Source organism: Hyperolius riggenbachi, chromosome 4 (assembly GCF_040937935.1).
Source record: "Hyperolius riggenbachi isolate aHypRig1 chromosome 4, aHypRig1.pri, whole genome shotgun sequence".
In the NCBI taxonomy this organism is placed as follows: domain Eukaryota; kingdom Metazoa; phylum Chordata; class Amphibia; order Anura; family Hyperoliidae; genus Hyperolius; species Hyperolius riggenbachi.
This window is the reverse complement of record NC_090649.1, coordinates 281,235,873-281,248,984: the sequence shown is the minus strand read 5'-3', so window position 1 is coordinate 281,248,984 and position 13,112 is coordinate 281,235,873. Positions and strand designations below refer to the sequence as shown.

Sequence of the window (13,112 nt, the reverse complement as noted above, 5' to 3'; positions counted from 1 at the left end):
AATTTTGGGCGACCAAGTTCATCCTATGGTTCAAGAACTTTTTCCGGAGGTGAATGCCATCTTTCAAGATGATAATGCCCCAATCCATACAGCTAGAATTGTTAAAGAATGGCACGAGGAACATTCTAATGAAGTTGAGCATCTCATCTGGCCACCACAATCCCCAGACCTCAACATTATTGAGCATTTATAGTTGTTATTAGAGATTCAAGTAAGAAGTCGATTTCCGCCCGCCATCATCTCTAAAAGAACTGGAGGGTGTTTTAACTGAAGAATGGGCTATAATTCCTTTGGAAACAATTCATAATTTGTATGACTCAATACCTCAGAGAATTGAGGCTGTAATTGCCGCAAAAGGTGGACCTACACCATTATAAAATATATTTTGTTGATTTTCAAGGTGTTTCCATTATTTTGTCCAACCCCTGTATGCGTTTTTTTCTGAGATAGTATGGCTGACAGCTCCACTTTAAAACTATAATGGCTGAAAACTGAGAAATAATGTATTTTTTCCATGTGTTTCTTTTTATTCCCGTTAAAATGCAGTTAGAATAAAATAATTCTGATAAAACGTACCACTCAAAGAAAGTCTAATCGGGGGCAAAAAAAAGCAAGATATAGACCACAAATCACTTATCTCCTGACTTGAATAAAGTTTCTGAGCCATAGGACAGCTGTAAATGCAGATCAAGCTTGTTATGGAATTGTACAAAAATCATTGTGATTTGTAAGCCTCTCTGCAATTCTGAGATAAATGTGACGGTAAATTTAGATGTTCCAGCTAATAAGCTACATTTCATTTACTTCACAAGTAATTTCCTTTGCAAAAGCTAAAACATCAAATGAAATTATCACTTCTGTTTTTCTTTTTCAAGGAATAAAAAAATGTCATGTTTGGGGATAAACTATTTGGAATATAATGAAACCAATCTGTTTTTAAACCATGCTAAGTTTCCAGTTTACCTTGCTAATTAACAGCAGTAAATTGCAAACTGGCAAAGCCAATAACGAAAGCCTGCTGATGACTGGTAAAAATATGGGAAATAAAAATATCCATTTTATTATGCAGGTAAAACCTATTAAACATTTACAGATTCATTTATTCTATACATTTTCTTTTTGAAATTACAGTTCTTCTCCAGTTGTTTACAGTTCAAAGGGAATTTTCAGCCCTTAAAGTGGATCCAAGATAAACGTTTACTCATTGCATAATTGTGTTCCTTTCATATAGTTTATAGGGCATTCCTCAAGCCCAATACTTTATTTTTGTTTTAATACTCTCATTCCCTATAAACTAAACAAGCCTCGCCCACAGCTTCTCCAGTGCCTTGTCACTCTCAGATCCATGTAGCAAGGGCTTATGGGAGCTCAGTCTGGGCAGGAGGAGGAGGTGTTACTAGCTAGAGATTTCAGAAGCACAGGAGAGGAGAGTAAAGTTTTCACGGGCTGGAGATGCTGATCAGCTTGCCTGTGTGTAATGATCACAAACAGAACATGGCTGCCCTCATTGTATCACAGGAAGAAATAATCATATACTGTTGAAGCTGTTTGCAGCTAGATTTTCTGTGTAAACGATCTAGACTTTATAAAGATATATAGACAAGTTACTTGTTATAGTTAGTTTTTCATCTCAGATCTGCTTTAAATTCTGAATTAATTGTATCTGAACATTAGAAGATTGCCAGAAATCTGTTTAGTAATAATTTAAAATATTTTGATCAAAAAAAGAATACAAAATTATACTTTAATAGCTGTGTGCACCTGCTTTTATCAGTCCTCTTTGTATAGGGCAGGATTTACATCCCGTGAGCCTGTAGGCACAGAAGTTCTGGTGCCCTGACCTCAGCTGAACCCATAAAAACTTGATGTAAACTCAGATTCCCCTCCAAACCACACCACAAGTGTGCTGGCTCCCCCCATTCCTTGCCAAACTTGGTTGTCATCTCTCCACCCTATTCTCTGCCCAACTAGCCCACCCATCCAGCTTTTAGGTTGGTGGCATCAGTGTGGGTCCAGGATTGTAAGCATAAGTTCGTGAACCTGTGACAGCCACCTCTCAGAACACTGGTAGCTCTAGGCTTGCACCTTGATTCAGATGTGCTGTCAATTAGTACATTCTAGAGCATTTCTGCATTGTTTATAAATGCACACTAATTTGGCGAGTGTGAACCCTGTCTGAGTGTGTGCCTATGGGGCTATTTAGTAAAAAAAATAAAGGCCGGTAGTGTACACAATAATCTCACAGCTTTTTTAATGCACGACAAATCAATATTAGCTCTCTCATAATTGACTATAGACGTGTATGAAAACTCTTTATTGCTGTAGGTTTACTTAGAGTATAAAGGTCAAAAGAGATAAGGAAGCTGATCTTATAAAGCTACTATCCTGGTTGTCTCTTTTTTTTTTTTTTTTTTTTACTTCCTAGTAGGTTTGCTGACAATATTTTACAGATTAACCTCTTCCTGCCACTGTGTAATAAATTAAAATCTTAAGCCTGGCCAAATGTTTTCCAACATCTGAGATTTCTGGTTTGTATCTTTCCATAAGCTCCTTGATTAGCTAATGTCAAATAAATCACTTGTGAAATGTCTGGTTAGGACTCTGGAGCCGAGATGCTGCCCACTTCTTGCTACACACACAGGCTATCACGGTGACAGGAAATTTGGTCATCAAAGCGCCATAGAAGTTTGACGCCCATGTTAATCCCATGTGCCTGCGGGTAGAGGCGTAGCTAGAGTTTTCAGTACCCGAGGACAAAGACAGTTTTTGCGCCCCCCCCCCGTACAAATTGGTGTGACCACACATCGAAATGTGGTCGTTGTCATGGGTGGAGTCAAATGTTGTTTAGATAGCCATATGTGTCACCCTGCCCCCGTTCAGTTGGCCAGATATTAGATAGCCAAATATGCCCCCCCCTTACGTAGCCAGATATGCCCCCTATAGATAGCCAGGTGTGCACCCCTTTAGATAGCCAGATGTGCCCTCCCCCCATTTAGATAGCCAGATGTGTGCCACTTTTTCTGTTGCTGTTCATGTTGCTGCACTCCTCTGCAGAGGGAAGGACTTTGGGCAGCCAGCAAGCCGCCTCTCACGCACGTGGGGTTGCAAAGGCTGTGCTGAGCACCCTCACAGTGCTGCACCCGGGGACATATGTCCCCCCTTGCCCACCCATAGCTATGCCTCTCCCTGCGGGTGCTCACATTTCCCTCGATTGCCAATAATAAACTTCCACAGCGCCTTTTTTTTTGTCTACAAGAGTGGTTTTAATGTTCTGGTCAATCATTTTCTTTCTCTTGTATATACAACAATCTTCTATGGTACTGCATAGTGTACAATGTACACAAGAAGGGGTAATAAAATACATACAGGTGCATTATTACAGAGTACTAATCAATGCAATCATACAAATACTGTACATGTTTTCTTAGTATAGCGTGTAAACCAAAGACAAAAAACAAGAGAGGGAAAGCTCTGCCATTATAAGCATACAGTCTATAAGAAAAGTGTGGTAGAAACACTTGGTAAAGTGACAAATAAACTGTAATTAAATTGACCTTAATGCCTGGTACACACTATGTAATTTCTTGTCAGAATGATGGGTCGATCATTTTTAACAGGTCTGAGCTGATTTTTGATCGTTTTTCTGATCGATTTTGTACAGTAGTCATTGGAAATCTGCTTGGATCTCTTGGAAATGATTGATTCGACCTGTTGATCTGACAGAAAATTGTATGGTGTGTACCAGGCTTTACAGGCAATTGTAGAAGGAAGCAGATATAGATAAATGTGAGTGACTAGGTCAGATTACATACTTATATCAAAAAGTGTGCAAGGTGGAAGATAAGAGAATTTAATGTGACAAACACAGTTTGTGGTTAGGATGCCATGTGGAACCTAGGCAAACTGTAAGAAGGAGATAGGATAGATTTTCGAGAGTCAGAAGTTTAAGATGGCCATACCTGGTCGATATGGGCCACAAATTGATCCCTCTCAGATAATTATCTGATCAAAGAGGGATCTATCCGCAGCCTAAACGGTGGAGAGGAGACACAGGAGGAAGCACAGGGACAGTTGAATAAATGCCACTAGCTCTGCCAGTTGAGCAAAATCTCCCATCCATCATGATCGACAGAATTGGTAGATTTTAGACAAATATTGACAGTTCGGGAATCGTTTGAGTTATCTAGCAGATTCAATCAAATGATCGAATCGGCCGGATAATGATATAAAATATTGACTAGCCTTAAATTGAATTCTCAAAGTAACTGGAAGGCAGTGGAGTGATTAGCATAGGTAAACTTCGTATCAGCCTAAAAATTCATAATTGGACCGAAAATGTTAATTCAACATATGATAAGTTACAGCAAGAACTGAAAGTGACCTCCATCCTGTCACAGCATGTTTGTGGCAAGGTTGCAACACGTTTCACCGGTAATATTCTGGATTGTGTTGGGGATGTTCATCTTCAGCTCCTTTTTGTTGAGGGAGTTACCGTACTTTGTAGATGGTGTATATAAGATAGTTCCATGGTAGGAAGTGTAACGTGAAAAGAACAGAGGCGCCAAAAGGATAAAAACACGATTTAAAATATTTAAAATTGCTTAGGAGGCAGTGGTGGACTTACCTCCCTCAAGCAGCTTGAGGGAGGTAAGTCCACCACTGCCTCCTAAGCAATTTTAAATATTTTAAATCGTGTTTTTATCCTTTTGGCGCCTCTGTTCTTTTCACGTTACATTGTACATCCACCCTTGGTGGAGGGGGATACCCCTTTTTCTTCACGTCTACAGAGAGCGACTTCTTAATCCTGAGTGAGGACAGGTTAATCTCCTCACCTTCCTATACAGTGGTTGCCTGGAGGTAACCCTGGTTTGTGAGTATATAATTTACTCCTTCTCACTATACCAAATTGCCTGGACTTACAACACTATATTGGGCTCTCGGTTCTTTTCCTTTTTATATGGTAGGAAGTGTGGACTTGTTAGGTCTTCAAAGTCTACCAAAATAGATCTCTGCTAACTGATGACACTCCCTGTAAACAATCCAGGGTATTGCTAATTATCATTTAAAATATTTACATATTTATATGTAAATATATCAAATATTTATTTTGATGATGGTGTTTAGAGGTGCCCATCAATGAGACATCTTTATTGTACAATCTTTACCTATCTATGTAGTAAAAAGGTAAATTAAGTGAATGTACTTTGAATGTATACTTTCAGTAGTACTTCATATTATATAGAAGCGGTAAAATCAAGATTGTGCCATTGATGGGCATCTGTAGATTGAACATGCCAATCTGTCTATCTATAGAGGCAGCCAGAAAACTAAGCCAGATCATCCACAAGGCAACTTGGGTATGTGCCTATGCCTTGGTGAGAGTCTAGGGGTCTGTCTAACATTTCTTCTAACCCCAGCCTTCACCTTACCTTACCATAAAGATTGCCTGTCAAGCAGGAAGAACCAAGGCTGCTATCTTACCCTGAGCGTTATTTCACCTTAGTCTGTCCATGCTAAAAATATAACTTGTATATTTCTTCCTTTACTTAAAATTGATTTTGTGTTTCTGTTAATAAGCACCTAAACATGGTTTCATCTCTTTCAGTGTATGATGGCGTTGCCGTAAAACACTACAGAATTAGAAGACTTGATAATGGAGGATTTTTTATATCCCCAAGGTCAAAATTCAAAGATCTAGTGGAACTAGTACAACATTACAAGACATCAGCTGATGGTCTGTGCGGCAAGCTCACAAGTCCATGCAAAAAGGTATTTTCAGTCATAGAGCTTGTAATGATTCAGCTGTGTGAATAACTTGGTTCAGAATGGGTCATTTCTACATATGCAAAACATTAGTCACATGCTATTTGGCACAGCATCTCTGAACTCCAGTTATTGCTGCAATATTTACTGAGGGGTTTTCCTTCAGAAGTATGATACTGACCTTTTGAAATACACACATATTTCCTTGTTTGGCTTCATTGTCAGAATATACACTGTACAAAGTAGGCTTGGGTGCCACCTTGTGGAATGATGTATTAATGCAGATCTCCTTATGTTTAGGTTGATCATTTTCATTAAAAAGATGTAGATCAGTGTTTCTCAACATTTTGTTGGCATGTACCCCTTTTGAAACCTTGTACTCACTCATTATCTCAAGTACTTCTTGAGATAGATATAGTCATAGTTTATGGTAATTGTTTCTAAACAATTTCCAAACATTAACTATTGATTTGAATTAGTTAAAATACTAATTTGGAGTTGACGATTTTTATGATTTATCATTTTCTATTTGAGTATTTTCTATCATTTTCTATTTTGAGCATTATCTTCCTTGCTGGTGGTTTAAAGGGCATTTTATTGGCAAGTTTAAAAATGTCACATAGGAGAAAACTCGGGAGGAAAAGTTAACTGCATATTAATTTATTTAATTTACTTTTTCTCCTAAGTTTTCTCCCAGGAGTTACTTTTTCATCTTCTGTTTAAAATAACTTTTCCACACGCTGAAATTTTAAAAGTACCAAGAAGTATGTGAAAAAGTACTGCTAACATTATTCTGAGTATTTTCTTGCTTGCTGGTGGCTTAACCCTCCTGGCGGTCTATGATTTCCGTCAAAAGAGGCAGCGCAGCAGTTTTTTTTAAAAATCATGTAGTGAGCCCAAGGCTCGCTACATGATAGCCGCTGCTCAGCGGCATCCCCCCGCCCGCTTCGATCGCCTTCGGCGATCTCCGATCAGGAAATCCCGTTCAAAGAACGGGATTTCCTGGAGGGCTTCCCCCGTCGCCATGGCGACGGGGCAGGATGACGTCACCGACGTCAGCGATGTCGTGACGTCATTGGGAGTCCTGATCCACCCCTCAGCGCTGCCTGGCACTGATTGGCCAGGCAGCGCACGGGGTCTGGGGGGGCGGGCGTGCGGCGCGACGGATAGAGGCGATCGAGCGCGGGGTGGCGGCGATCGGTGTGCTGACGCAGCTAGCAAAGTGCTAGCTGCGTTCAGCAAAAAAAAATTAAGCAAATCGGCCCAGTAGGGCCTGAGAAAACCTCCTACGTTCGGGGTTACCGCCAGGAAGGTTAAAAGGCATTTTATTGATGAGTTGTGAAAATTTTACCTTGGAGAAAAAGTTAATTGAATACATTTGCTATATTTAATTAACTATATCAAGCCTGAGTTCCCCCTGGACGCATCAAAAGTACCCCATGGGGTACGTGTTGAGAACCTAGACTATAGATAACAATTTTTGCAACAAAATAGGAAATGCTATTACTTTTCTTAATAAAACTAAACACACTTATCAAGCTATGGAGTGTAGAAACTTACAGTATAGGCTATTATTATGTATCATTAATGATCAACCTAGCACCATAATCTTCCTTGGTGATGAGTTTTTAAATTATATTCAGCAAGAAGCAGAGCTTTTCCAGAGACCAAAGAGGAATGTCTTACAGAAGTTTGAAGGGTTTGGTTAGAGTTTTGAAGAGTTGGAGAGTGACAGATGTGTTTCGGAAGGGAAGTCCAAAGGACTAGAGAGGTTTGTAAGAAATCCTGTATAATGAATGTAAGAAAGTGATTCTAGAGGAGGATTCTAGAGGCTAAATTGTTTTTTTGGATAAGAGTGCTTTCTTTTAAATCTATTTATATATATATATACACGCCCTTGAATAAAGTAGAACTTAAGTTAAATAAAGCAGCTTAGCTTACAGCACACTCCATGCAATTTGTTAAATGTTACTTTTTAAATGGTTATATTTTTAATAATATTGTGAATAAAAAGGATGAGAATTTGAGATTGTTCTTAGTTTTGAAGCACAAAATGAGAAAGAGATATTTAAAGGACAACTGAAATGAGTGGTATATGGAGTCTGCCATATTTATTTCCTTATAAGCAATACTAGTTGCCTGGCAGTCCTGCTGATCCTCTGCCTCTATTGCCTTTAGCCATATTCACTGAACAAGCATATGCAGATCAGTTGATTCTGACATTATTGTCAAATCTGATAATATTAGCTACATGCTTGTTTCTGCCTTTATTCAGCCAAAAAGATCAGCAGGGCTGCCAGGCAACTGGTATTGTTTAAGATGAAATAAATATGGCAGCCTCCCTTTATCACTTTACCACAGCAAGTTTTACCTTGCAGGTTTTAACGTCAGATGATGTCAAATGTGTGTTACAAGTATTTATGGTATATATTTTTCTTTACACCAGACAGAAATACCACTGCCTCCAGATCTATGCTATCAACTGGCAGATCACTGGGAAATTGAACGGAACTCTCTGAAGTTCTTGAAGAAGCTGGGACAAGGCCAGTTTGGTGAAGTCTGGGAAGGTCTCTGGAATAACACCATATCAGTAGCCATCAAAACTTTGAAAGCTGGTATGTAATAATGATACAAATAACGATACAAACAAATTGCCGCATTATATACCTGCCGCTCCCACTGCTCTCTCACTGCCACAGGCTCCTCCCTCTGCCATCGCTATGATGGCAGAGCAGTGTGTGCCGGTCAGGAGCCGCTGTCATTGGTTCCCAATCCTGTCTGTCAATGTAAGCCAATGGGATTGGCTTACAGTGGTCATGCAGTCAGGAGCCAATGAAATTGGATCCTTACCTGCTCACACAGCTCTGCCATCATATAGAAGGCAGGGTGAGTGATCTGCGGTGGGAGAAAACAACACAATCATTGTAGTGGCGGGTATATGTGGTTTCCAAAGCAGAAAAATCTACATCCTGTCAGAGCCGCAGCACCACCTACAGGACATAGATTTGTACTGCTTCGGTCCGGAAGCAGTTAATAAAGAAAAGTAATAATACAAATTAAATAAAGTGTGTGTGTGTGTGTGTGTGTGTGTGTGTGTGTGTGTGTGTGTGTGTGTGTGTGTGTGTGTGTGTGTGTGTGTGTGTGTGTGTGTGATGTTGTCTGTGAAACTCAAAGTTAAAATTTATCAAACTTGATTAAACAAATTTCAAAAACAGTCAACACAGCCACAAAGGAGTGGCCTAGAACATCCACTATGGACTGAAGCATAAACAGAGATCATCACATAGTACTGGCAGTATACAAAGCTATAAAAAAAATAAAATAAATATAGAGTCTAGCAAAAGTAATGCTTGTAAGGTGATCAGTAGATACAGTAGAAAAGCAGCTGACTGCAAACAATGTTTAATCAAACTAATCTAAATAGTGAACCTAGAACACTAGACAACATGGCCCATATGCAATTCCCTTTTTCACCTGAGTTTTCTCCTAGGTGATAATTTTAAACTTGTCAATAAAATCCATTTTAAGCCCCCAGAAGGCAAGAATATGCTCAAAATAATTTTAATAGTACTTTTTCACTAACTTTTTGGTACTTTTTTAGTTGAAAAGTACTGGAAAGTTATTTAAAATTAAAGATGAAAAATTTTCTCCTGGGAGAAAACTCAGGTGAAAAAGAGAATTGAATATGACCCCATTAATCTTAAAAGCTTTAATGGCAATCATTATGAAAGCAGGAGAGCTTTATGTATATTCAGATTAACATTTTCGAGTACGTTTTTACGTGATGATATTTTTTGATAAGATGTAAAAAACAACCCCTATGAGAAAACTCAGGAATAAAGTTAATTGAATCAGGGCCCCTGTTACTCTCTTTCGAAATCTCAATGCTTCAAGTCTTTGTAAGTAGTCCCATAAGTAGCTTCCCTTTGTTTATGTACAATAGGGTAATTTGCCGAGAGCCTTGCAATGTGTTAAGCTAAATACTCACCTGACGAGAGATCAGGGAGACTCACAGTGATGCCTCCAGACGAATGAGGCTCCCCGATCCATATTCCTGCTGGCGGGAACACAAGACATCATTCACATGATTGCGCCACTTTGCCCGGTAGTTGTCAGGATGTTATAAATCCAATCTGCGGTGATGGTCGTTATCGCTGCGCATCACCTAATTGAGCAGTCGTACACACCTCGCGAGGTCGTGAAAACGTTGCTCAAAAAAATCACCGGTCATCGGAAGAATTGCGTGAAGAATCGCGAGGTGGGTATGAGCCTTTAGAGCTCATCTAGAAAAAATGGCTTTATTTCTCAACCAAAGTGGACTTTCCCTGTAAAGAGTTAAGTGTGAATCGTGGATTTCCTTCTCATGTTGTTATCAAATTATTAGCCTTATTTTTTCAAAGGCTGGAGAAACATAAAAGATTCCTGTTCTTATAGCCCATCCGGCACTCTCCAACTATACATTTCTCTGCAGCTGAACTGAAGTTCTTTGATGGCTTGGAAGATTTGTAGTACTCTTCTTTTAGATCACAGAAAACAGAAAGCTATTTTAGCTATTCCCGCATGGTTGCTGTGTAGATAGGAGCAGCCCTTAATAACGTCTACTGTGTTGATTTATTTTTGCTGTTTGTATCTCAGGATCAATGAATCCGGAGGACTTCTTCAGAGAAGCACAGCTTATGAAGAGACTTAGACATCCAAGGCTCATCCAGCTGTATGCAGTGTGCAGTTTAGAGGAGCCAATGTATATCATTACAGAGCTTATGAAACATGGAAGTCTGCTTTCATATTTACAAAGTAAGTATACACCATATATTTAAATCACTGACACCATATATTTAAATCACTGAAGCAATTGTTTTCCTACAAGCTGCTGTATTTCATATAGGCAGTGATGGCTTTATTTCCCTCACCAGCATTCACTTGGACAATACAATTATATATGGAAAGAAGCAGGACATAAGTGCAGACAGTTTTGCTTTCAAAACCATCGGTCATCATGAAGAGTGCTTGAACATGCAGTGAGGCATACACATATGATAAACTGTGCCGCACATCCTTTGAGCTTAGGCTATGGGAGCCAAGATTGCTACTGATATCTGGTTTTAGGAGCCTCTGGGAATATTTCTGATTTAGGTCGGTGTTGGGCAGTACAGAGTTCCTCTAATACACAGTTTTAGGAGTGCTTAGTGACTCCCAAGCTTACTCAATAAAGGCTAACCCACACCTTTCCCATTCCGTGTGCCTGTCACTAACCACTTTATTACCACTTTGCAAGCTTTAGCCAAACTTACGTGCCAATTTCCCCCAATTGCATTAACCTCCTCCTTGCTTGATGTTGAAGGTTATCTTACCCTCCTCTCTTTGCCTACCCTCAACCTACAACCTTTTAAATGTTGCCTAAGTTTAACAGATCTAGTGACCTATCACTGAAACTATCCTCCCCTGATATTATCCAAAAACAACATAGCCTAATCCACCTAAGAGACCCTCTGACCCTGACTGTAGGCTCCCTAATCCTAACCACTCTGACCTTCCTACATCCTTTAAAATGTTGAAATGTTTCAATTGGTACTGGGATCACTGATAAATCCAGTATCAGCAACCGTGGGCATGTACAATTCAAATTAATTGAGTCACCTCATCTTCCTTCAGCTGTTGTTAACCCACCTGCTGTGTGCTTTATCCTGATCTCCCCTTTCTGCCTAACATAAGATGAATCCCATCCATTGTTCTTTTTCTTCCTTATACCTAACTCTCACCATGCTTTTCTTATGTCTAACCATAACTTCCCCATCTATTTTGTTTAGTACCAAACTACTCTGCCCCTTAAGGATTTTTCACCCTTTGATTGGCTCACTGTGATCACAGGGTCAGAAGCCAATGAATCTGGCTCCTGGTTGGTATATACTACTCAGCCATCTAATAAAAGCTGGTGGGGAATGGATGATATGCATATGCATGCAGGAGCACATGAAGCCAGTAGAGTTACACCATGTCAGTTAGAAGCATCCTTAAACATGGCAAAGATTTAAAGGGAACCTGAAATGAGAGGAATATGAAAGTTGCCATATTCATTCTCTTAAAAATAATGCCAGTTGCTTTCAGTAATTATTCATTATGGGTCAGAATTATGTTTCTTAGTAGCCAGCTCAATTCACATTATATTGTAAATAATTTTTTTTTATCCCAATAGTTTCTACATATGATATGCTTGACCACACTCCTTAAAACTATTAAAGCATCTTACAAAACTTTGTCAGACAATGTTAAAATGTGGGCACATAATTGTTAATTATATCCAGGCCTGGTTTATGAACCTTCTCTTTTTCTTCCCCATAATCAGCTTTAAATGTAGAACAGAAAGAATTACAGCTGACATTTCTAAATAATTCCTTTCTTTAGTACTCTGAGATTTATGAATCATTCCCTCCTGTTATTTTATTCTGAGAATCTCCAAAAGGACCACTGAACGTACATAATTCAGTTACCCTTCTGTCAGGCTTTGCTAAACAGAACATTCAATTGCAATCTGTACCTGACAGCTGATGATATGATATGTCTCTGACCCATTCACCTGACCGCAGCCTGCCTAAGAGACTGAACACAATGTTAAGGTGGCCACACACGATACAATAAAATGATCTGATTTTACAGAAATTCGATTAATATAATATAAAAAAATCGACATTTTTTTTTTCATTACACTGAAAAATCAGATCGGATTTCCCGTTTTTTCGATTTTTGTCGATCTGGAATGCTAGAAGTTTTTTTTCAATTTTTCTAAAGATTGTATGATGTGTGTTAGATTGTCAGTTTATTAATATACACACTCTAAAATTTTCTCAAAGTTTCCAATCATTTTTATCATTGTGAAAAAAGGCTGGCACCACACAAAAGTAGCAAAAATAAAAAGATTAGCTCTTTATTTGTTCATCATCAAAATGACAACATTGTCAAAAAATAGGCTTTTTAGCTGCGACAGCCCGCTGTTTCGAGCTGCTATAGCTCTTTTTCAAGCCACTCAGCCCATGAAACAGAAAATCGAAAAATCTATCGAAATTCAAATTGGACATTTTGAAAATAATCGATCTGGCAGGTAAATCTGCCCGAAAGTTGGATGGTGTGTACCTAGCATTAGTGGCAGAGGATCAATAGGTTAGCCAGGCAACTGGTATTGCATAAAAGGAAATAAATATGGCAGCCTTCGCATACCTCTTGTTACAGTTGTCCTTTAATTCTAAAATATTTTTATTAGGAATAAATTAATTATTTCAAATTAAATAAAAGATTACTTGTGTATTGAAGATCTTTCTCAACACCGCCAATGCAGTGCTGGGAAACACTGAACA

The 13,112-nt window shown here is 38.9% G+C and overlaps 1 protein-coding gene across 1 annotated transcript in view; it reads left to right on the top strand.

Moving 5' to 3' along the window:
- FRK (fyn related Src family tyrosine kinase) overlaps nucleotides 1-13,112 on the top strand; it is a 106,957-nt gene that overhangs the window by 71,377 nt on the left and 22,468 nt on the right. Inside the window, exons 3-5 of the mRNA XM_068231328.1 lie at nucleotides 5,606-5,769; nucleotides 8,210-8,378; nucleotides 10,399-10,557. Coding sequence (XP_068087429.1) covers nucleotides 5,606-5,769; nucleotides 8,210-8,378; nucleotides 10,399-10,557 — 492 coding nt within the window. The remainder of the gene's footprint in view (nucleotides 1-5,605; nucleotides 5,770-8,209; nucleotides 8,379-10,398; nucleotides 10,558-13,112) is intronic.